Source organism: Bombus huntii, chromosome 3 (assembly GCF_024542735.1).
Source record: "Bombus huntii isolate Logan2020A chromosome 3, iyBomHunt1.1, whole genome shotgun sequence".
NCBI lineage: Eukaryota > Metazoa > Arthropoda > Insecta > Hymenoptera > Apidae > Bombus > Bombus huntii.
Window position 1 is genome coordinate 19,243,546 of NC_066240.1, and position 25,552 is coordinate 19,269,097.

Consider the following 25,552-nt stretch of genomic DNA (forward strand, 5'->3'; position numbering starts at 1 on the left):
ATTCGTGTACTATTTAAACATCGAAATAGGAGCTGAACCGATGCCAGCATTCGGTTTCACATTTTACGCACGTTCGATCGTTGATGGACTTTCGCATAAACCGACGTTGCAACAGGCTGCGTCTTCGATGAATCGTTTCTCACTGACAACGAGCGTCTGTACCGTTTGTACGTTTCCACGAAACTGTTTTCTTCGCGAGAAAAGGGAAAACGCACGTACTTTTTTCGTTCATGGTGGAAGTAAAAATCTAGAGATAGTCGTCGAATTTTCGTTCAACTCGAAACTCTAGTTAGAGGTCAGTGAGATAACTCTCTTATGCAATGGTCCAGAGACGATTCTCCATAGCAGAAAACTCTTGCCTCTTTCTCGTAATAGTTAGCCTAGAGCAATCCGAGAAAACTTTCCCATCGTTGAGGATGCGTAATACCATTCTCGGTGTTTGAAGGAGATCGTTAACGATCGTCGGAACGTCGGTCTTACGCCTTGCGTCTGCAAACAATTGGCAATCGACCAGACGACGACGATCACCTCCTGCGACGTTATTTTTCTTCCTGTTCTTTCAGGAAAATTCCAAATGTTTAGTTGACTCGGATATTCGAATATTATTTCATTTAGTTTCGCGTTAACGTAGAAATAAAATAACGGATCGTAACTATTTCAAGAACTGAAATTTATGTCATAATTGTTCTTAACTCTTAAAGATTGCGTTTTATACGAAAATTCAGTAAAGAATCGAGGATCGTTCGGCGAAGTATTTGTTGTTAATTTGCGCAAGGTTATATAAAGAAACTTATTCCGTGCCAATAATTTTGTTTGTCGCCGTAAATAAAATCTGTAGTTTCTATTATTCCCACAAGGCAAGAAAGTAGTTCTTGATGGCCTGTCTTTTGTCTAGACGTTGATTACAGCACGAATGATAACCGAGAAAGGTGAGCTTAATTTCAGAAAGGAGCCAGGAGGATGAAAATAGAAGAAAAATGAAGGCAGATCTCACAATGGGCGTTAAGAAAACGAAAACAGAGGAAAGATGAAGATGAAAACTCGAGGAGAAACAGGAACAAAAGAAGAGGAAGAAAAGCTTCCTCCTGCAAGCTGTAACGCGTGGAACGAAGACATGCTCGTTACGTTAACTTTGATTGGGTCTTTAGATAAGAAAAGAACCTGATTTTCAAGACGACGAAGAAGAAAGCAACTTGAAATGTCAGAGGAATTACAGAGTCTTATTAGTGTGAAAAGAGATGGGAATCTGGTTCGTCGGCATCGAAGAAAGAGGTTTTTAGATAATTAGAGAACGGATGTTATAAAATAGGTTTGCGAGAAAAGTGTTGGCAGAAGCTCGATCGAAGTAAGGTAAGATTATACAAAAATAACAGGATACTAAAAATTGACGTAAGAAATTCTGCTTTACGATCGATCATAATTAAAATTCTTCGTGATTATGTCGACAAAAATATATCGATGACTGTTCAATGAATCATTATCAGGCCACCTTCAACGAGTAATATTTATGTTCCACAGAAAACAATTTTGTAATTTTATATGTACGTCATTCGTAATTGACTTTCCTTTCGGGGAGGGAAGTGTATTATTTACAATCCGTTCGAAATTACTTGGACGAATATAAAACGCAGACAAGCAATAAAGAAATTGTTGACTTTGAAAAATATCCTATACACTTTTAGATTTATGGTAAAATACTTAAAAATATTTTTATTGAAGAAACTTCCCATCTTCGTTCGAATATTTTCTTACTATTTTGTTATTGATTTATCTCACAAGCAATGACAAATATTTTAGACATTTCAGAATATTTTTAAACGCTGAATACAGGTACGAATCATTAGATAAAAGATATTATTGGAATTACAATTTAAGATATATCACAATATTCAATTGAGGACGTACTTTTCAAAAAGTTTCGTAATTGTTCATTAAAATCTTAACTGACAAGACTTAAATAAGTAAAATCTTTCATTATCAAACTATTAAAACTGCGTTACTCTCTAATGACGAAGCAGTCTAAGAGTCAAACAATAGCGTTATCTGTATATGAAGTTAGGACGGATATACGTACACTACCAATGGTAAGTATAATGAGTTACACATAGAAAACTTTAATGAATTTATTATATGTGTGGTAGAAAATATTATGAGTTTTCGCTAACATCGTAATGAGACACGATTATCATAATCACATTCACAAGATTTCAAACAAAACCGAAAATGTATATAAAAATTGCAAGACATTTTTCACAAAATTGCTGTACGATGTTTACATCTTGCTTATATCTTCGCTATAGCACACTAACTTCTTATCGTACATTAACATTTAAAACTGAATTTGATCGTGTAATAATATACTATGAAACTCACTTGTAATAATAATAAACGATAATATCGCACAGAGTCTTTTCGTAATTTCTTCTCGTAATTTGGTGATTAAATTATATTCTGTCAAAAACGAACAAATCTCCGCATACTTTCAAGCGTTGCAGCGCGTTTAATAAATTACACGAGTACCGTGTACTCTACATCGTATTTATATTAAAATCAATTTTCCGGCTAATTCGGTTCGAAACTTGACAACGACGTAATAGTACGATCACGGGAAACTGGTTAGGAAAATGTTGTATGATTCTGATGTAACTGTGCACACGTAACAAACGTGCCATGGTCGCAGAGAAACCGCTGGTTTCATTTGTAAGACGAACACGTGCGATGAACACAAAGAGAATTGTCTAGCATCGGGACGGTCTATCGAGGAATACCTTGGTCAGCATTTAGTTTTTCGAAAAAGATCCGGCTGTAAGGAGTTTTCGTGCGGGATAAGTGTTTTAAATTTTCTTGTAAAATTTATCACAGAATCTCGACAAGATTATCATCTACGTAGGAAAGTGAATGCTGGTTAAGTGTTGTGAAACGTGTGCGATACTTTCATCACTGGCAGAAGTAATATGGACGCTAGTGTGTATGTAAATCGTTGCGTGTTTTCTATCGGCACGAATACATTATCGTTTTACTTGTCCGCCTTCCTTTTTTTATTATATCTTCGATTGACGTAGTGCGAATAAAGGTCGGCGACGAGAACAATTTTGTTATACGTCATAATGACCAATCTTAATTCCAAATGAATGTATTTTAATTTTCAATTAACGCTTCGAAGAAAATCTTATGAAATCGATTTGACTATTTCATGGTTGACTTGCTTCCCTGTTTTTGTCACTTTACGATCTTAGTATACGATACGATGTATCTTGCGTGTATCGTCTCTTACGATCGTCGTGTTGATTTAACGTGATTTTACGCCCGTCATTTCGATCGAAATGTGATAAAAATCATGTTCGATTTATTCATTAATTCATATTAATTCACAATGTCATATTAATTTTGTGTAATGTTCGCTGCTCAAGAGGCAGAAGGAAGCAAATAAGCAACAAGTTTCTTGTTTGCTAATACAATTTACGTTCCTGAGATCAACTATATTCTTGTTCCTTTTAATAAAAAAATAAATATTGAAACAGCGAAACAAAGAGACAGTCGAGGATTTGAAAAAACCGATTTTCCTCGTTGTTCGTTTTCCACTTATTTGATATTTACACATGACGATAAAAATTGATCGTTGTACGAATAATTACGGGCTTGCGAAATATTACGCGAATAATTAGAAAGAATAAATACAAAGTAACGATTTTAACAAGGGAAACAAGTGTTGGAACGGCCCACGATAACGCAACCTTTTGCTAAATGGCTCGTCTTGATCAATGTCATGTTTACTTTTAAATTACAAACCCGAGAGAGTCACGATAAGAGGGACGCAAATGTCAAGTTAATGTTAATGTTAGCGTAAAAATTTGGTACCCTGGTAATCGGATTGTCGAGTTGACGTTTACACAAATTCGTTCCTTTCTCTTCTAAAAACACTCGGAAGAAACTACTGAAAATCTCAACACCAAAAAGGACGAAGTAAAAATATAATTAATTCGTTCGCTAGAAATCTTTCCAACAATATTTCATTGTCGGATCAGTTGCCAAGATAAATTCGATCACATCGTAAAGCTAACGAGAGAATTTCTAACAAAACACGAAATTACAAGGTATCAATTTTTTTGTAAAAATGATAAAATTCAACCTATAATTTTAATATATTATCGCTAATAATAAGACCGCGCGACTTTATGCATATATCGATATATATGTTTCGATGTCGGATAAATGTTTCACATAAATGCACGAAAATCCACGGTAATGACATATATTATAACGTCTGATGCGATTATAAACGATCGATTAAAAAGACGTTCGCACGCCTTAAACCTACCAAACTTCCATACAATTCTACAAAAACAATAGCAACAGCGCTCCTACACGAAACCAAAGAGTACTTACGTTCGATCATAACAAGTGTTACTTGACTCGGATCCTCGGTATCCTCTTCGGTTTTCTTTGTCAACGAGACTTTAGAGAGTTTGACCGATACTTCGAACAAATTCCTTGGAAATCGACCACTCGATAAAATAACTAACACGGAACTGAAGCAAATACTAATGAATCAGCCAGTGTATCGACCAAGACACATCGACGGGACGGAAAATTCTGTCGACGGAACGAGTGAATATCCTCGAGGTGGGGGCGCAACGGTCGAGCGAACGAAGGCGAGAACGTTCGCCGAAGAACCGCGACGTGCGTTCGATCGACAAAACGGACGAAAATGCGGTGGGACCGGGCCCAGAGACCCGTTCTTATAGGCTCAACAGCTTCGCCTTCAGGGTCGAAAAAGTAAGATTAAACGATTTTTCGCGAACGTCTACGATTCGTTCATAGAATCGATGATCCTCGTTGAGTAGGTCGGATCGGAAGCGCGTTTCTTTTCGTATCGGCGCGACTCGATCGTCGTTGTCGACGAATAGAACGAATAGAACGAGATAGGAAACGCGGCATTGAAACCTGTACTGCGAGGAAAATAGTTACGTTTCACGCCGTCTGGAATTAAGCTGACCGATTCGTTGGAGGGGAAATGGATTTTATTAACTGATCGAGTGGAAATCTTGGTCGAGCTGTTTCCAGAGATTCGCACGGTGAATAGAGAGCCGTGTGACAGGTGGCTGCAGGGAAATTGAACTCCGCTATGGGAAGAATTCGACCTGGAAATCGACGAGCAAATTGGAACGTAATGTCGTCTCCTTGCTACATACGTGATATACGTTTCTTCGATTATCGTTATGAGATACGGATTATTAACGAATACAGGACGCTAACATTTGAAGAAAATCTTAATAATCCACGTAAATCACACACGTAACGATTGATATGGCAGAAAAATTGCCTTTGTATGAAAATTGATGGATATAATTATATTTCAATTTATTTACCGTAGTCGTCGTAATGTTTGTGAAAGGAGGTGTACGTCTTTGGATCTAATATTATAAAAAGGATATACAGGCAGCGTCACATTAATGTTTCAATATCTTTTAAATCTGAGTAACCTTTTTAAAATTAGACCGAACGATTTTTTGAGAAGCTATTTAGAAGAATGAATTTTGCGCATTATTTATGACGCATAAAGAAAACGTCGAAAAAATTGCAGTTGATTGGAATTGAAGAATCGCGAAGAAAATTGTAAAGAGTAAATGTCGCATTTTTCAACTTTTTTATCCGAACTTAATTAACATCTTTATGAGCTATAAACGGTTAGAAATAATGAAAATCGCAGTTATTTACGACTTTCGGATAACCGTAATAAATTTGAAGATTCTTACGGGGAATCTTCCGATGGCTGTCGCTCGTTTCTGCATCAGCAGATTTCGATAGAACGTTCAGTATGTCTATAACTGGTATAAATCTACAAAACGTATCGTTTCGATTTTCGATACAGATCCAGCTACAAATGTTGTAAAACGCGGCCTTCTTTATTATTTTTCTCGCGATTCTGATCGATCGAAACTTTTTACGAAATCTTCTTTACGCGTCATCCATTGAATTAATCCTTCAAACTTCTTAAAAAATTTCAAGTCGTTTAGTCCAATTTTTAAAGAGTTGTTCCATTTTAAGGCGTTTCGAATACAAATGTGAGCGACTGCATACTATTCTCTTTCATCTATCGCGTGACAAAAACCAGAAGAACGATAAAAACAGACTTATCATATTTTTCCCATGTGATTTTCATATACACGTTCCTTCGGTGTAATTTTTATGCTTTACACGCAGTGGATTAGCTTTTTCACTTTATCCATGATTTTCAAATCATTTTTTTTGTTGTGAATATTCGAACGATGTAAATATTCGCGCGCCAACTGGTAATTATAAACTTTTCAGACGCTTAAACGTGAACGTCGTAGGAATGCCAAACTGGTTGGGACTGTTTGTCACGCCAAATCGAAAGGTTCTTGAACCTTGAATTAATATGCGCCGCGTTTTCCATTCGGTGGAGCGCAGAACTGCGATCGTTCGCAATACGCGATCGGTATATAGTTTTGAATCTTTCGCGGGTCGGTTTATTATCGTCGTTTGACGCCTTGGCGCTGAAATGCAGCCAGTCCGATTGCGGCAACTCTACGATTAGATAAAACGTTTCGAAATGGTGTTCGGTCGTGGAAAGTTGAAACGTGTCTCTTCCTTTCCCCTTTTTGTTTTCTTAATTAAAATCATGGCTGTTGCTAGTGACGCGATTAGGAACCAGTTTTTGAACGTGTATAAGTCTGTAGATGTGGAGATGACACTCTGAATTTCAAGGCTGGTACGGCTTTTCTCATCGTGAAAATGTCATGGCCGATTATTAGATAACAAAGATAAAAAGTAAGAAAAAAATAGACAATTCTACAAATTCGAGTGAAACACGACGATAAAAATATTCAAACTGTATGCAACAGCGGATAAAGGATAAGAGCAAATAGAAAGAATTCGATGAATATATGTTGCAAAAAAAAATATTCGCTTTAAAATAAAATATTCAGAAAAAGATACTTCTGAGTCGAAAATACATTAGCGGGTTCCGAAGTAAGAGAAAATAAATTTCCATGAATTTAAATTAATACGATGATAAATGTGACGATACAGACGCTATTGGGTATATCAATTTTGTAAATTATAAATATTTCAGAAATTACTGCCCAGATATACCAATATATAAATAATATTGTTGCTATAATAGATACTAATTATTCGATCGAATTCGATTCGTTTCGTTCGTGATTAACATTCATCGATATAACTGTAAATCTTCACTCATCGAAGATTCATCGTTGAAATTGCAAGATTTGATATTCCATTCTTTGCCTATCACTTCGAAGCCACAAGTAAAATTCCAAATTACAAAAATCTCGCAAATCTACGAGTTGCCCAAACTAGACGAAAACGTTCCCAGCATCCGTACACGTTCCACTAATCGTGATTCGCCTTTCGTCATCACCACGACCCCATGTACTCGACCCCCGGTGACCGGAAACGGAACGGATAACTCTCACTCACCGTTTAGCCGTGATTCCATCATTGACTTGACTGAAGGATCGACCGGCGGTCGTACGATTCGACGAGCAGAGGCGATGCCGTTGTCGTGTCAGGCAAATACGATATATCACGCATTAGTAGGTGATGTATAAACGAGGTTCTCTCCTCTATATAAACGCGTTGGGGAACTCGGTGACTCGAGCTCTGACCTTCCTTCCTCGTTACGATCGACTTCCCTCTCTCCGTATCTGTCGTCGATGCTCGTCGACGACAGCGTGGCCGAGACACGCGCGTGCCGTTCGATGCTCGAAGTGGAACGATCGATCGATCGAACGAACGAACGAAACGGGACGGATGATTTCTGTCGGTCACGGGATTAATGGGGCGAAACAGCCTGTTTATCAGCCGCTTCCTCTCCCCGGCGAAAGTTCTGGTAGGAGGAAAGGGATGTTTGTTTATCGGATGGCACGGCTGGGATCGGGTTATGGGTGTTTATAAATAAATTGACGCTGAACTTGGAGACGGATCGTGATGAGCCGAGTCGCTGTGGCGTTGGGGTGGGTCAGGATGCATGATCGATCGTCCGACACGACGGTGGTTTCATGGTGGAAGGATTTGTTATATGATACGAGGGCTGAATATGAATGTGAGCATCGGTGATGTTCAGAGTGAACGAGAGATAGAGGGAGTGCGAAATAGAGATATGTTACGGTGTATCGGTGTTGGGGTACCTAGTATAGGCATTAAAATATAGTAATGGAAATGGTAGATTGTCAGTGTAGCTAGTCGGTCGCTATCGAACCTTTGTATTCCATCGGTATCAGCAATAGCGACAGTAACAGTGCGATAATTATTTTGTTGCCTTGCGAAAGAGGTAATCGATCAAAGAAACGATTAAATCGTAGGAAGATCGAATAGCGGAGAATACCGAACTTGAAGATTCCACGAGATTTACGAAGTATTGATAAATCGATAAGACGAACCGTTGATACGTAATCCTTTGTGATAAATATTTATGCATATTAAGGAAGTATGTATCGAGTCCACAAGTTGCATTTCAAGATGAAAAGTCGTGATGCAAACCGTCGAAAAAGAACAAGGATATATTTAAAGGAGGATAATCCGAGGACGCCCTGTGCGTCAGTTACAAATTACATGCGAGCGTTTCCTTGAACTAGGCGCGAAGTCCGATTTCTGCCGCCAGTGTGTAACAAATATAAATCAGCGGAACTAACGCGAAAGATTGTTTAACTTAAGTAATACTTCTTCTAAGAAAAATCATAATCGTCGAAGAAATACCGAGAACCATAGTGACAATGCTAATAACTACAGATTTTCGTGCATAATTCATGATTTCTAGAATGTAATGGAAACAGAAAAAAAACATAATGACAGTTTGTATATTTTGATACATTTATATTACATATCTTCTGTATATTCTTATTTTCTCGAATTCCCATAAATGCATAAACAGCTGTAGTTTACCAACTATTTTTTGTTTTTTCGTTTAATATACGTTTTAATGTAAAACTAAGGGAATTAGATATTAGAAATGAGAATTTGAGGTTGATGTGACATTGTATTAAGCCGAGAAGGACGGAAGGTTGACCATCTATCGCTATTGTTACAATGTTGAGTCCGGCCATAGAGAAGCAGCTTCAAAGAAGCACGTAGCACGTTGCAACATTTGTATGCAATGACCGTGTCGTCGTGAAAAGGAACGAGCGTCGTGTTTTCCTCCACAGTTTGGTAGTTCTGCACTTTGAGTACGGCTAATGGAAACGTGTACATTGAAGGAATATACACCTGCCTTGCGAAGACTCAATAATTGAATTTACTAATACAAACTAGTTTCGAACACGAAGCTGATTGGTTTTTTGTTACATGTTTACTCGTTTATGGATCGACAAAGTACGTATATTGTTTTTATTCTATGCATGCATTCGAATAAATCCACTCTATCTTATATCTTTATATTTACATACTTACATTTTCCTTTCTTAGAAGAATTTTTCAAGCTTTTATCATTTGGACGTGTTTTCAATACGAAACTATCTTGTACTTACAATTTGTTCCTTTTTGTTTATTACTGATCTCAGCAAGTACGATGGTAGTATATTAATTATTTGCGTATTTGTTCGTGGAGCTTCATATAATCGCGTAATTTCCCATGTATAGCAAAGACTCTACTAGTTAAATATTTTTTCTGACTTCTTCGATCGTCGTCTAATACTTTTGTAAATAATAACGTTAGCGACAAGTTGATGACACGTCTTCAAATTGCAGATTATAGGTAGACATTCTTCTACAAATTTAGTTGTTTCGACCACTCGCGAGAAAGCGCGTCAACGGGAGTCGTAAATTCCCGTTACGATTAGATAATCGACCCCACGAAATGATCGATCCCCTGATTTCTGTTACGATAATAAGGGTGGTTCGATCGAGGTTACACTGAGTTAACAGGTATAAATTAATGTTTATTTCAACAACTTTGTAAAGAAGGTAATTGCATTGACGCGTATGTACAAGTTAAGTAGGTGATTGATTTAAGGATAGAAGCCCGATAATGACACGTTGACTATTCTAACGATAAAGAATAAGTAAATCAAAGCGACGATGCTGTGTCGGAGGAAAGCTAGCGATGGGTGTGTCTAACGCAAGGGACCATCGGATTTGTTGATGACAATTTTGGTTAGGAAAGCGAAGGCAATAGACGTTGCTTCTGATTGGATAAAAGAAGGTTGGTGGACTAGGAAGGGTCTCAGTCGCCCTCGATAGAAAGTTGCTAGTGGGAAGTGTCATACGTGAGAAAAACTAACTTTCCCGTGTCTTCCCGTAGTAAACAATAAGCTTTAGAAACGATTCGGTAAAGAGATGTTTGTTCGATCTGAAGGACCTTAGCTAGCAAAGTCCTGAGATTTATAATGGGTCCTTAGGACTATCGAGGGGACGCAGTAAGGATGAGGGGACATTTGGTTCCCACCTTGCCCGTGGAGTGTGGCCTGGTTTAGGTAGAGTGTCGCCCGACGTAACATAGTATTTTACGTTAAATAGAATTATCAGGTGTTTAATTTTGCAAAACTTACAGTAAATTAGAGCTCTACCTGCGCGAAATTCGCCATCACGCGCTCGCCATGAGTTGTATCGTAAAATTCTAACCGAGCCCCGAGTGGTTCGCGGTTGACGGCTTAGCAGGAATTTTATCTGAAGTCGGTAGAGGTCTCCTCCTTTCAGTGAGAGACTTGGAACGCGACTTCTTAGTTTTATCTTCGTGAATAACGATTGGGCGCTTCTTCCAAAATTGTTCATCCTCTTTATGACGTCTTGCTCCACGAAGAACGCCAATTACGGAAATGTAGAAGATGATAAGACAGTAAGAGTCATAAGAAGGACACGAACATTTTTACAGTTATGTTTCCTCAAATAAATCCCCGGTAAATCTTCGGTTTACTCTATCTAAATCCTAGGTTTCTTTAAACAAACGTTGTATTTGCCTCTTAGAATAAAAGCTTACGTAGAAATGTTTAAACGATAAGTTATTTTCTTTCCAATAACCAGTCAAACGATTTCTCCTATGCATTCCTTCCCCTCTTCTTTTTTCATGAAAGTTCGACAATCACGTGCGTAGTTATCATTCTTTTACGTGCTTGATTTCATAGAATGTTCCATTTGTACATGCGTTCAGTAAAGAGCAAAAGTCTTAGTCCACAGATATCGAACAGAAATATCTTGCTTTCCTTAATAAGTCTTTTACGAATAAATTTCACTAGACATTTTGTTCAAATTTATCGTGATCGATGAATCCAAATGTTTTTTTGTGAAATTTTTACATATAGGAATTGTATTGTAATAAATATAATACGACATTAAAATAGTAATAAAAAGCGATAGACAATGTACAATAATAATAAAAGACGAAGTAAATGAAAACAAACAAATGGAATTTGTTAATAAGAGTCATAAAAACTAACAGGACACGCTCTGTTGAAGATTAATCGAAAGCTGTTTAAAACTCGAGAAGATTCGATAAGAGAAACAGTATCTCCATAATTCTGATAACGTTGATAATCGTTGTCGAACAGAGAAACGATTCGTCGATCGTCCGTTGTTCGCCAAGAGGGGGAAACTCTTACTTCCTACACGTTCACGTACGACTCCCCTGTCATTAACCTGTTGTATTATTAGTGTGGCCAGTGCCAAGCCGATGTGCTTCGGGCGTGTTTCCGGCTGCCAATGAATTTCACGATTTCCCTTTCTAAGCTGCGAGTCGAATGATTCCTAATCCAGGAATAACGGCTATCTGTAGTGAAATTCATAGCAGCATCGATCAATTCTGTTATTCGCTGATCGTGCGAGAGATCGCGTGAGCGCACGATCGTTTAGCTGTAATTAAAGCGGCGCGGTGCTTTACGATGGATGTCTCGCGAATAAACGTGCTCGTACGTTCCACAGATTTTAGTCTTTTACTTTTTAGGAACTGGAAATGTCAGGAGAAATTTTCTGGAATTGGAATTTCACTTTCGAATACTTTTGGAATATTTTATAGCATCGGGTTTGTAAAATTCCTTATGTAACTTTCCATACGAATTTCCTATGATTAGGAATTATTAAAATAGAAATTTTTAATTTTTCAATCTCCAAGTTTACAATTTTTTCAAGTTCCGTAAGAATTTACCATAATAACATTTTAACTTATTTTTACGCGTTTCTGCAATATAATTGCATTGCCATTTTAAAGCATCTTTTACAAACATTTTCAGAAATCCCACGCTGTTCTTATCCCAAATTACAATTGATACGGTCGTACAACCGCGATTTGCAACTTTCTCCATCGTTGGATGATATAAACGTATATGAGATATTATGTTATTACCGAAGAATTTGATATTAAAGATTTTTGCCCTACTGATTCTATGACCCAGAGACGTTACGTTGGCAAGTGAAATTAATATGCTTGACGAGAGTAGTATGCTAATAGAAATCGCGAATAGTATGCGTTAGCTGTTCAAAATGAAAGTTGTTTTACAAGTTTGCTTGCGTTTCTTTCAAGTAATTAAAAGAATTCTTCAACACGTGCTTCGCGTTGTTATGTATTCATCGATAAATCTTTCTTGCGCATCTATCAAATGTTATTACTTATCGGCCCAGAAAGCCTGTAATTTTATTCCATTAATACCTAATCCTACCATTTTTCTTACGGTTAGTCTTCTTCGGTTTCGAATTTCTTGGAAACCTTCTTCCAGGGAGATTTCGTTAGATGAACGATTCTGGAATCTTTGCTTCAGCGAGCAGCTTATCCAGCCATTAAGCGTCGAGCAACCCTTGAAACTAAATCAACAGCTCGACCACGAGATTACTTGGTTCTGGGAAATCGTTAAACAAAAAGCGAATGGAAATGGATGGTCGATAGATGGGCAGGATGGTCGTGTTGGACATGTTTATTGAAACTTCGATTAGCTTAATGGGAAAGCTTCGTTCGTTTCAGTATAATAAGCTGCAATAATAACGTCAGTAGAAGATTAAAATCATTACAGTTTATCAAGTTTTTGCTATTTCTTCAGTTTTATCGATAGCGTTGCATGATTAAAGCATTTACGCATTTTTCTTAATGATATACAAATTATAGACATGATTGAAAATTATACGATCTTATAATGACTTCTTAGAAGTGAAATTAATATTCAATTCTGTTATGATTTTGCTGTCTTTACGCGAGAAGAATAGACTGCAGATATTTATACGAGTTTATATTTAATGGATAAGAAATATGTTTTGAAAACTCGAACGATATTTTATCTCAGCTAAAGAAACGGTTCCTACGTAAAAATTTATTTTGCTCTCTAGATATTATAAGATGTATCTTATTTCGGGGATTTTAAACATCTTTGTTTACTTTCTATATATTCTGTAGATTTTTCTACATTTAAATATCTCATAGATGGATAAACGTTCGTAGTTCAATTATTACAAGCGGAGGAACAAAGAAACTGAGATCGTTGGAAATTTTTCGTGACAATGTAGGTGGAATTACTAGATTGGAATATAGCAGTGATCTCATTATTGCAGAAGATTGTTCAATCTCTGTTACCGCAGTATCGCGTATCTCCTTTTACTCAGAAACGGGATTCTTACGACCCAATTAAAGTATAACTCTACAGAAACATCTTACGCGAATACTAATTAAATTGATAAAAACACGTGGAATATTGAAAATATTTGATTATATCTTTTTTTGCTGCCGTTCATTATTATAGTATCATGTGCAGCTTCTTTTTCTGGGGAACAGGTTTATAAGCGGACGTGTTTTGCAGCCCATCTTGGATACTTTATCGAAGATACGTGTAATATCGAAACACGCAGAACCGTTATAAATATCCTATTATATAACATATTTATAGTTTTCCTAGCTTCGATCGTATCTTTGATAGCGCGTTGCACTTTACGACTATATTTCGTGAATATTACAGTTCGTTTATTTAGTTCCTGGAATAGTTTCAGACGAAGAAGCGAACTAAGCTGGTACAACGTTCGCGAAACGTTGGCATCAAGTGTAACGTATTAGGTTGTCCGAAAAATTTCTTTCGTTTCATAAGGTGATAGTAGATGAACAACAATTTCTGCTTTATATTATTTCATTGTATTAGGTAGGATCCATTATATCTGTATTATTATGTTTGTGCGTAATTCGATAATCTAATATAAAACAAAAAACATTGTGCGTCTATTACTTCCTTACAAAAAAGGATAGAAACTTTTCGGACAACCTAATACTATCAAAAGGAAAAATTTGTAAACGAATATAAAGCATATTTTTCTTTTGCTAGCAAAACCATGTTCCTAGGAATTTGCCTTTCTTAATTTTGCTTTTGGTAATACGAATTTATAAAAAGGTATGAAAAACGTTACGTCGTGGATACGTTTGTTTGCATACACGTCCGATTTATTTACATTTCCTGGTGATGTAGCGTGCTATCTACGGTCCACGAGACAAGAAACGTATTGAACTGTAATGGAAAAAGCATCAAACAAGTAGCAAGATAGTGGCACCGAATGACACAGCACTAGATCCTGCAGGAAGCATTGTCAGCCCGAGGAACGTTCGTGCATTGCTGGATCGGTGATTGTGCCACAATCGACGTACAACTTTCTCGCTCGCAGATTTACAAACACGGAAGAAGCTTGAAACCGGCCTAGTAGGTTCTACAGTAGTCGCAGTGTACGCAGGTTCGCGCTAGCGCACGGATCAAGTCACGTCCTTGACAAAGCAGCCCTGCTGAATCAGTGAAGTTACAGTTTGCCAGAGTAAGTACTTTGAAAGCCTTCGAATCCTCGCAGTTGTTTCTAAACCTTACTGTTCACTCTTGTCCTTTGTACGTATCCTTTCTACGTCCCATCGATCCTCGTTGGTTGCTAGGATCCAGTTGGTTGCTAGTTTTCAGTTTCTGGAACTTGCAGGTCTTCCGAAGCTTTTTCATCGAGTGAGTATTAATCGTATTTTTTGATATCTCGGAGTTGTTTGTTAGGTTTTTGTTTGTTTTCTTTTTCTTGAAGCTATTGATCATTGTCGTTTACAAAGTTAGATGTTAATCTCACTGCAGTCGTCGAATTGTTATATGCGAATCTCACCGTCGTCTTGACGAACGAAGAGACTTTAAACGTTGTGACACAATCTACAGGAAAAAATTGACACGAGAAATTACTTAAAATAAGTTAACGATAGAATAACACGATAGTGGAAGATAGTTTTGTAAATTGTTTGGTAAATTTGTCAAGTTTTCTCAAGGATTTAAATAACCCACTGTATGCGAATTGCACTTTCATCCATCGTGAGTCGACTAGTCGGTTAACATTCACCTGGATTTTACACACGAGCAAACAAAGAAAAACAGTGTTCGAGGAATGTAATCCCCTGAAAAACTGTCTGAAGAATAAAAGAAGCGGCACGTGAACGGTAACTGGAGCACAGTGATGCTTTAATGACTCGTTGAACGATTGATAGTTACGTCGTAGTTAACTGGCATGTTTGTAAAAAGAGACGTTGTTGCGGTAACGTTTGCAAGAACAGAGAAAGTAGAAATGAGACGTTCTTAGGCAGACACGTTCAGTGAAATTGCATCAACCAACGTAATGATGAATTACCGCATATTATGTTCCTATATCTAACTCGAGTTGCATATATATCGCTTTTCTATCTTTAGTTTAGTTATTATATTTTATCATCTATTTTGTTTATCGCGTCGAAAAAGATATATTTTCCACTCAGCTCCAGAATAAATTTCTAACAAATTTTTTTTCAAATATAATTTGGACTTTTGAACTCTGCGATATATATTTGGTCACGGTACATCCCAGTGGCGAAAACACCTGAGAATAGAGTCGAAATGATTGAAAGATATAACTTTATTGACGCAACAATTACTTCCACCAACTTTGAGCAGCAGCAGCTAGAAACGTTAGAAAACCAATAGAAAACGTAAACGACAAGATTCGTTGAGAAATACCTGATATCGTATTTCTCAGATATAGCTGAATTAAAGACAAGGGAAAGATATCGCATATACGTAAATACAGTTTAGCTAATAAGCGTGAATATCGTTTCGTGATTATATAGTTAATCTGTCATTATGCTAACTTTTGTAATAGCCCTATAGTTGAAAAACGAGGGTTTATCGTATTATGTCATTCCGTAAATAGAATGGAAAGTGGAATTCTTTAGCAAAGATCGTAGATTTCCTGAACAATTATATTTTCATCGCGAAATTACGCGTTACGTTAAATGTTATTTATAGAACGTTGATATAACGAGGAGATAGAAGGTTCAATCGCTAAGATTCTTACTTTTACTTTCTCCTTTCCTTAATATGTGAATCGTAATACACCCACGACAAAAGTCGGGTACGAGGTTGTCGTTAGTGAAAGCACCGAACCGTGGATGCAGCAGTATGACCATGACATGTTTCGTAATCTCGATGACGTATTACCTTTGGACAACACGGTATCGGCATGGCTCGCAACGATCGCTGCAACCGTCGCATGTTGCTAGCGAGTTCACGCATCTAATTTGTTCGTGGCGCAATTCTAACTCTTCCGTGGTTTGTAAACTAAATTTTGTTAGTTGAAAAGTTTTCTATTCTCGGGTTCTTTAATCTCTAAATGGCGAGTGAAATAAAATAGGTTCTTCGAAGCTGATGGAAAGCATTTGAGCACTAACTTAATTTAAAGATCAAGTAGTTTAGACGATACATCGACGAATTGTGTATATACAACAAGGATTCTAAAGACACAAGCGGATAGGACTTTTAGTCGTTAGTTTTCTACTGGTTTATACATCTATCCGAGGATTTACGACCGCTAACGTTTGTCAAGTGATCGAGGATGTTCTTTGAACCATAATGTTCATTGATCCGTAGAAACCCAACCATAGAACACTACTCACCACCCACTACCACTGTATCTTCGTCGAGTTTCGCCGTGTCCCGTACTTTTATTTTTGTGTAACCTACGCTTCCTTTCTACCTACGGATAAACGAGGAGGCATAGAAAACGGAAGCTCAGCTTTATTCTCAGTCAGATTTCATTCTATGTTCGCAGCAAGATTCGCTTCTATTACGCTTTTACCTATAAATCTAACTATTTTTAGTTTCCCAGGTAATATCTCACGATGTGCAGCGCAAAGTCTGTCAACCGTGTCTAAGAAATCCTATCCAACCGAACTATCAGCGATCTGTTGAAAGATTGCACCGACCTTGGTGTTGTTTAGTCGTCAGTTACTTCATGCGCTAATGCAGTCGCCAGTGTTTAAAGTCAGCTCGTAACTTTAAACTTTCCCCACGAGAACAAACCGACTGTCTACGATGCTTCTTTGAACAGTAGAGCTGCACGATCGTTAAACGTATAACGATCTGATAAAAAATCGCTAACGAGACAACTATACGCGAGAATGGCCTCTTTACAAGTTTTAGAAAGCTAATATAATTTATGAATTGACGTGTATAAGCATAATATTCGCCTTTTAATATACCTTTTGCCTTTTGACGATAATGATACTGTACAGTGATTAATATCTAATTCATACAGTCGGTAAGCTTTTTGCGTGAATCGTTTCTTTCAAAGTCTGTACTCTTTTTTTCTTAAGCAGACTCGAGTACCTTGAACTTTAGACGCTTGTTCGATTTGCGTGTTAAAAAAATGATACCGACTCACGGTTGTAAAAGTAATGTCACGACCTTCGAAGTATGATTGTAAATAGATTATACGTGTCTTAAATAGATCTTTCGTGCGCTCTATATGTACAATACGTGCATTGGTCGCTTTCCCTGAAACTTTGCTCGTCGTTAGAATGCGGATATTTATGCGTCTACTTTTTTTTATTATTTTATTTATTGTATTTAAGGATTTAAGATATAACAATGCACGGTACAGGAAATAACACGCCTCTGTATTCGAAAGTATTCGAACAGTTATACAGAATGCATTATGCGTGTTGTAGGGAAGTTTTTCAAATTTAACGTAGGTTCCGTTTCTTGGATTTCATTTATAAAAGTATCAACTATTCCGTTGAAATATTTTCATTTACGAATGTAATTTTACGGTATCCGCGATGTATTACCAATCCATTTGAAACCGGCGACGCACGTGTGGAAGAATAAGACGTTGTCGTTATCGTTATCAGTCAATATTGGAAAATCAATTGAAGGAATAAGACGTAGTAGGAAGAATATCGCAAACTTTACACTGCAAAAGTATAGAGGCGCAGCACTGTGCGAAATGATAAAGTAGTATTGATTTGAAGTAAAGAAAAAGATGAGAAGTCTACGACTATTATCGAAATATTAAATCATCGATTCCTCGGCATAATCGTTTAGTTAGACATCGGTTTCTCGTGTTTATGTGTTTACGAGAAACTCAAAGGTGCAAAAATAGACGGATTTTTGCATATGTAATATGCAAAAATGTGGAAAATATATAGAGTCGCGGTACTTGCGGAGTCAGGGAAACATTTATTCAGATTCTATTTGTTTAGTATGTTCGTAAAAATGAATTTGCGTATGTGTACGTCCGTGATTTAATTATGACGTTACATATATGATACAATCTGTATTTATCGATTAATGATTCTGAGATGTTAATGCGGTAATGTTTTATTCGTTCTCGTAGACGCTATTCAAATAGTTTATATAATAGTAATTCCTCGATTATACTCTTCGCTGTCTATGACTATGCTCGTTCATAAATAGAGCGTAATATTTATTTAAAGAACTATTTTTTCGGAGTAAACGCTTTCACAGCAAAATTATCTTGAAATATCGCTAGTTCAAAAATATGAAAAAATAATGTACGAATTCGAATCGTTCTATGGAGCAGCGTGATCGTTTCTTTTAACATTAACGTTCTCAGTAAGGCCGCAGGTAAGAGGGAAATTGCAGTGTATTTTGAGTCGATGCAACGAGGTCGAACACCTTAGTTGCAGTCAGTTGCATCACCGATCGGCATCGCTGCTGGATCGACTCTCGTATTCGATTTGCGACTCCCATAACACCGTTTTTAAATCTCCTTCTTTCTGAGAAGACCTAGCGATAACAAAAATCCAATTGAAACTGGCCAAAATTTCATTCAGCATCTCGCGACTGTATAGCAGGTGTTTTCGAACAATGTTTTTCCGTTGAACAACTGGCAAAAGCGTTTTTACAAAAAATTCCTCTCGAGTATTCGTTCGTGTCGAAAAAGGAGTTCTACAAAGTCATTCTGTAAAACTGAGAAACCATGGATCGGTCGTAAATCGGTAATCGTTCTCGCAGAGCGCATTTTTCGGAGAGAAAGTTACGTCGATTGTGTTCGAGCCAGGTGAACAGCAACCGATCGAAAGTCTTTGCAGTCGGAACGCGTTGTTTCGTGCAGGAACCGGAAGGATTCTTCGTACACGCATCACGCGATGGGTGATTCACGCTGGTGGCAGTTTCGTGTTTGATACACGTTCGTGTCGATGATAGACGAGGAACGAGTCTTCTCTCTGTGTCATTATCGCTACGACGATTTATCGTTAGTCGAATGCGAAACGAAACGTACGAAGAAAAAAGGAAATTTTATAAGCACGTAGTACCCTCTGATGACGATATCAGAAACTCGTATCGTGTTACTCATTGTTCTTCGAACGATTGATGTATTCTTCTTCGTAATTTCATGCGAACGAACTCGGTTGTAATCTGTCGAGGTAATGCAACGTTGGAAGTTGGATTTCTTAAACCAATCAGTGGTCGGAAACGTCTCAAAACAATTAATACGCCCGATCAATTCGATCTTAGAAGATAATTTCCTAGAGCGAAACCAAAGTGAATAGCGGTGCTTCGAAATATGTCTACAATTCCAGAGCGTTTCAAGTATTTGGGAAATTTTCAAAATTTGTTGATAAAGCGATTCGCTGTCGAAGAACGAGCTAGCCGTTCAAAATAATTCGTAAACGAAACCGAAGCGAATCGAAGTACGTCGAAACGTGTTTCTATCAATCGACATCAAGTTCGTTTCAAATTCTAAACTCGGTTTACCAATTGTCTGAAAGAAAAGCTGGCGGAAAGAGGCCGAATAAGGCAGTGACGAGTGGAAAGAAACGAAACCAGTCGTAAGCTGGCCGCGAATTGCGTACGGTGACTGTTGCGCGCGGCTGTTACAGCCTGCGACCACGCTGTCGAGGTTATCTCTCGATTCGACGTCGCGACGTTAAATTACGTTGATCCTCGAGTCCTGGGCTTAACAGTTCCTCGAGCGTAGTCAAACGTGGATTACGCGAGTCTGTATCATGCCACAGGATACGAAGGACGTGCCGAATGGCAGGATCGGTATAACCTTGAAGAACGAGCCGAAACCAGGAGCCGAGAGGGAGCTTCTTCTCGAAGAGGATTCGCCGAAAAACGGCGACATCGATGTTGGAAAGTGTTGCAACGATTCAAACGGTATGCCGGAATTCAAGGACGATCAGATCCAGTCGAACGACGAGGAGGTTTGTTTGGATCTTGGAGAACCCTCGCCGGAAGTGATGGAGTACGCCAGGAGAGAACTTGGAGAGACGGACGACGTTAAGTGTAGGACCCTTCAGGAATTAAGGGATATGATTTATGGTAATTATTATTGAGAAAGGGAGATTTACGTTGCCCAAAAGATACAGCGACTGGCGATAATATTTTAACCCTGGTAGAAACATTTTTATAATTTACGTTATGTGCCTCGTATATCGGTAAAATTGTATTGGTTAAAGTTAAAATTTCATTAGTTAAAGAATTGATTAATTAAAATTAAAAGCCGACTGATATTTGTACTTTGTAGCTTTACGAGTACTAAACTTCGAGAACAGTATATTATACTTCATGCGAATATTTATGCAATTTCATATGTTTACGACTATACGTTATAATACATTATACGTAAGAAGATAGATCAACTAGATATTTGTCTTAGTCGCTATACGTTGAATATGTTCTGCATAATGTGTGCGTATATCTTTGCGTTTTTAGCTTGCCATGAAAGAACAAATTTAGTCCATTAATTATGTCATTATTAATTATGTTATTATTATTATTATTATTATTATTATTATTATTAAGATCAAAATAGTTTAGCTCGTAAGAAACTTATACGTCAGTCGAAGGAATAATTAATCGAGATAGCCGAGTGAAAACGCGTTCTTTATCTATCTTGGGAATTCTTTGTTCGACAGAGAGAGGAGAATGTCTGCCGCACAGGATGGACGATGACTTCTTGATTAGGTTTCTAAGGACGAGGAATTTCAACGTTAACAGGGCGCATAGACTGGTAAGTTTCATTAATATAACGAAACTGACACGATATTTCCTGAGAATTACGTAGTATGGTTGACTGGCCGAATCTTTTTCTCCACTTCTTCGTATTTTCCGAACGCTTTCTTATTAATTTCGTAAAAATATGCAAATCCATGCAATTAGATAAGTAGTTTCCTTGAAATTATAGCGAACATGTGGTATACTTAACACCAATTTATCGACACTGGAATAAGATAATTTGTAGGCTGAAAGAGGTAGCATTCGTAAAACGAGTCCAGCTGCAACAGTTGCATAATCCTGTCAAGGTAACTCAGTCGACTTGCTGCGATCGAAAATGTCTTTCCTCGAACCTATTTCTTTCGAGACTTTTCATTTTTCACGACTCGCGTGCAATTCGTTTCTGATCCATTGATACGATACGATTAAATAATACAATTAATTAATACTATCATTTATTTCGATCTTTTCCGAATGGCTGTTTTCGAATGGCGGAATCTTTCTCGATCATTAGCGTGTGAATCATTGTATAAACGTGGTCGGCGACACCTTCTTCTCAAGCGATGACAAAAGCAATTGTCAAACAAAGAGACGGAACGAGCTGAACGTCAGCCGATTAGTTAGCTGACTAGGTTGAATCAAAGTTCACTTCGATCGTGAGAAGCAAGAAACTCGCATCCGTCGATTCAAGCGACTTTATTTCCAATGGCCATTCTATTTGCTCAATTATTCGATTTTCAAGTGCTGTAATCCAGATTCGAACGATTCTCGAGAGAGGAGGAAACCATCGAATCTACGAGATTCGATAAGATGGGTAGTCGCGATGTATCCCAAGTTACGACATATCGTTGATTCGTTGAAAGGGCGATATATCTTAAAAATCACCGATAAAGCACATATTCGATAAATGAAAAAAATTCGATTAAGTTAGAAAATTTACTTTTCTTTAAAAGAAGTTGGCGCGATATCACAAAATGAAACGAATTCGTATTTTAGTTTCGCGCGTTTTCTCTTCGTGGCCATCGTTAACAGAGTTGATTGCGTTTTCGAGGTCGACCTTTTTCTGTCGACAAACTACGAAACGCTTGAATAATTGCACGGTTTGTACCTCGTCTTCTTTACGGATTAAATCGAACGCTATCGCGTTCGTTTTCTCTCGACGTTCCTTTGAAACGCCATTAATTATTGGTTGGTGTTCGTTGTTTGCTCCGTTTCTATATTTGAGCAACGACGGTCGAGTTTGAACAGCGAGATTAAATTGCAAAGAATCTGTTTAATGCCGCGAGGCGTGGCCGGTGATCTTCCCAAAGGATTTTTGAAGAATTTAGAAATTAAAATTTAAATTTCCTTCGTCATTGGTAGACTACGGATGTTCATGGATTTGCGGAATATTTAAAGGTGCAAAAATGTAGAAAATGCTTGACGCGTTTTAAAAATCACAAATTTTTTATTATTACCGCTTATTCGATAGCAAGACAGTCTTTGCGTTTAATCGAACTTTACGTTCGGAACTCGACTTTAAAGCAAAGATCAGATCTCCTTAGGAACAATATCATTGAAACTTGGTTACAAAATTTAAACATTTTCCAGCATTTACGTTGTTGCGATATCGATTAGAGACTCGAGCAGAAAACGAATTCTAAGTAACCTCAATCGCGAGAAAGCCTCATCATACATATACAACGAGGAGCATAACTGAATCAATAATCACAGCGTTGATGGCACGTGAAAAACTTGACGACAGTAAATAATGATTTGCACGAAGCTCGCGATTATCGAGTTCAATTACGCTCTTCACCGTACTAACCTAACCGAAAACCGTTCCTGTTTCTCAAAAGATCTTTCGATAGATCGTAAACTACTGCACCTTCAAAGAGGAACATCCGGAGATCCATCAAGATGTGTGTCCACTGGAGATGAAGCACATCGGCGAAGACGACGTGATGTCAGTGCCAGCTTACAGGACGCAGGATGGCAGGAGAATAATGATCTATCGACTGGGAAATTGGGATCCAAGGAAATATGGCGTGGAGGAGATCTTTAAAGCCACGGTCATCATTCTTGAACTCGGAGTTTTGGAGCCGAGAGCGCAAATCCTTGGCGGCGATGTAATTTTTGATCTGGAGGGCATCACTATGGCGCATGCGTGGACTATCACTCCCCAGGTATTTCTTTTTATTCTCTTTATTCCTTCGGGATAACGCTGATAATCGGCCGGATGATAATTGACGCTGTACGAGAACGAAAGAGAAGGAGAAACGAGAATCGAGCATTCGATTAAACGAAACTCAGTCGCGGAAGAAGCATCTAAATCCGAGAGCAAGATATCTTAGCTACCGGTATCGATCTGCTTTCAGCGTTCTTGAAACTTAAACCATCTATAACGTCCTTGAAACTAATCGTCTCTCATTTTATCCGGCGACCTCCTGTTACGTTTATTCATCCCGGCCGAATATCCGGTGAAGTGGTAGCTGTGTAAAGGCGGCACTAATGGTGTCCTTGAAACTTCAACAATTCGCAAAGTTCTCGACACAGATCTTCTTCCGTGCAGCCACTAACTTCTTCGTCGGACCCCGATCCTTCGTCTAGTCGTTGGTTCGACGACGGAGAAAGATAACGTTGTACGACAACGCGGAAGAATCGAGAACTTGCAGGTGGTCGAACTTTGACGTCACTTTTCAATCATTTTTCCTACTGTTGCAAAATCATTACAAAATATTCCTTCGCATCTTTGTCCCTTGCATTGGAGGATTTATCGTCACTGAGAAGTTCCAGATACGAGATCGTCGCTATTTAAGTAAATGTCAACATTTGGCCGATACTACTTCAAAAATTCAATATTCTTAAAAGTAAGAGGATCGTGTCTTAAATCTTGGTTTAGTCCAGTTAGTATGCAGTGACTGGAGCGTTTCAATTTTAGAATGTCAATTGCCGGTTTATTCCCTCGCATTAACTCTTCTCACAAACATCTCAATATCGATAAAGAGCATAGAATTAGGAAAATCTGCAAATCTAAAAGCCGTATTATCCTCGCGGTACTTTTGCACGATTGAGCTGGAGAACGTAGCTGAAAGCCGGCGTTAAAAGGAAATCCACTTTATCCTCCTCGAAATCTCGAGATATCTTACTGTTTCGATCAATGCAATTCCAATGTAAGCTTGATCAAGTTAACAGCTCATTGGGCAACGATAAATTGCAGTAAATCATCGAGTTTCGAATGTTAGGAGATACGCGAATGTATCGAGTGTTCGAGATCGAGCCTGAATAAATTTCATCTGAAACGAGGATGAAAAAAAAAAAAAGATAACGATTTGAAATAATAAATCATTGTATTTATTTCTAACAACCATTTTATTTCTCTTTCGAAAGTATAGCATAGGAGTAAGAAACGTATTTAGCTAAATGACCGTGATGTAATCGTAAAAAATGAATTTTTAACAAATTCAATAATCATCGATCTTCTCTTTCTGTCTTCGCTAGGTGGCCAGTATGGTGGTAGCTTTGATAGTGTCAGCGTTCCCAATGACGACCCACGCTATACACATCCTCCATCAATCCTGGGTATTCGACGTGATGTTCTCGGTATTTAAGCCACTTCTGGACGTGAAGATGCAGAACAAGATCTTCTTTCACGGTAGCAACATGGAAAGCCTTCACGAGCACATCTCACCGTTCCATTTGCCGAAGAAGTATGGCGGAACCAGGGAGGAATTGCCTTACTACAAGTGGATAGACAACCTCAGCAAAGTCCCTCAAATCGTCAAAGAGATGAAGCAAGTCGGCTACATAGTCCCTGAGGAGATACAGAAGCAGTTAGACCAATTGGTCGAGGATTGAATTAGGATGTGCCTCAGGGATTCCTGCGTTGCCAGTTCAATATTATCTTCCATTCTTGATTAACAGTAACTATGTACGTTTCATGGTCATTTATAGACACGTCGATCCAGTTAGGATTTGGCTTGACTCTTTTTTTTATTTCATTTACTTTTTTTTTATATCATCGTTGCTTTAACGCGTTTCTTCCCTGTCAGAGGATACATTTTATTTAGAGTAACTATCACATTAGACGTAACTGAAATATTGTATATTTTATAATCGATATTCCATTATTACGTTCGTTCCACGACTTCCTATATTTTTTACTATTTAGTGGTCACCAAGTACTTTCCACTATAGTATTGATTAAACGTTTTAGAAAAATCACTCTTCCTTCTTCTCTTTCGCCGAATCTCCATTGGACGCTAGAATAAGATCGCGAATTGATAATAAATGGATCCGAGACGAATTAATGGCTTGAAAAAAATCGACATCGTTCAATTTCC

General features: G+C 37.8%; 2 protein-coding genes across 15 annotated transcripts in view; one reads left to right on the forward strand and one right to left on the reverse strand.

Moving 5' to 3' along the window:
* The window catches only part of LOC126863790 (alpha-tocopherol transfer protein-like), a 34,756-nt gene that overhangs the window by 8,152 nt on the left and 1,052 nt on the right, over window positions 1-25,552 (reverse strand). The window contains exon 1 of one of the 3 annotated variants that reach the window (XM_050614312.1): window positions 7,465-7,634. The exons of 1 other annotated variant lie outside the window; for it this stretch is intronic. In XM_050614312.1, the coding sequence (XP_050470269.1) occupies window positions 7,465-7,486 (22 nt within the window). In that variant the 5' untranslated portion in view covers window positions 7,487-7,634. Of the gene's footprint in view, window positions 1-4,386; window positions 4,913-7,464; window positions 7,635-25,552 lie in introns of those variants that run through there. One more of the 3 variants, XM_050614314.1, reaches the window with a different exon arrangement.
* Window positions 7,788-25,541, forward strand: LOC126863786 (alpha-tocopherol transfer protein-like). 12 transcript variants are annotated; one of them, XM_050614301.1, is made up of 8 exons: window positions 7,896-9,354; window positions 9,730-10,454; window positions 10,532-14,333; window positions 14,409-14,745; window positions 20,246-20,555; window positions 21,152-21,246; window positions 23,081-23,395; window positions 24,711-25,433. In XM_050614301.1, exons 5-8 carry the CDS (start codon window positions 20,393-20,395, stop codon window positions 25,065-25,067), a joined length of 930 nt encoding a protein of 309 aa, XP_050470258.1. In that variant the 5' UTR covers window positions 7,896-9,354; window positions 9,730-10,454; window positions 10,532-14,333; window positions 14,409-14,745; window positions 20,246-20,392; the 3' UTR covers window positions 25,068-25,433. The 12 variants fall into 12 exon arrangements, 11 of the variants coding, with proteins under 11 accessions (XP_050470253.1, XP_050470258.1, XP_050470260.1 ...); XM_050614303.1 differs by having other exon boundaries at window positions 9,730-10,183; window positions 10,283-14,333; XM_050614299.1 differs by having other exon boundaries at window positions 9,730-9,906; window positions 9,981-14,333.

Excerpts from the sequence above, each read along its gene's own strand:
- LOC126863786 (XM_050614296.1), top strand. The coding sequence starts at position 9,328 with ATGTTTACTCGTTTATGGATCGACAAA. Across the intron at positions 20,556-21,151 it reads ATTAAGGGATATGATTTATG|AGAGAGGAGAATGTCTGCCG; the intron begins GTAATTATTATT and ends TTTGTTCGACAG. Across the intron at positions 23,396-24,710 it reads CGTGGACTATCACTCCCCAG|GTGGCCAGTATGGTGGTAGC; the intron begins GTATTTCTTTTT and ends TGTCTTCGCTAG.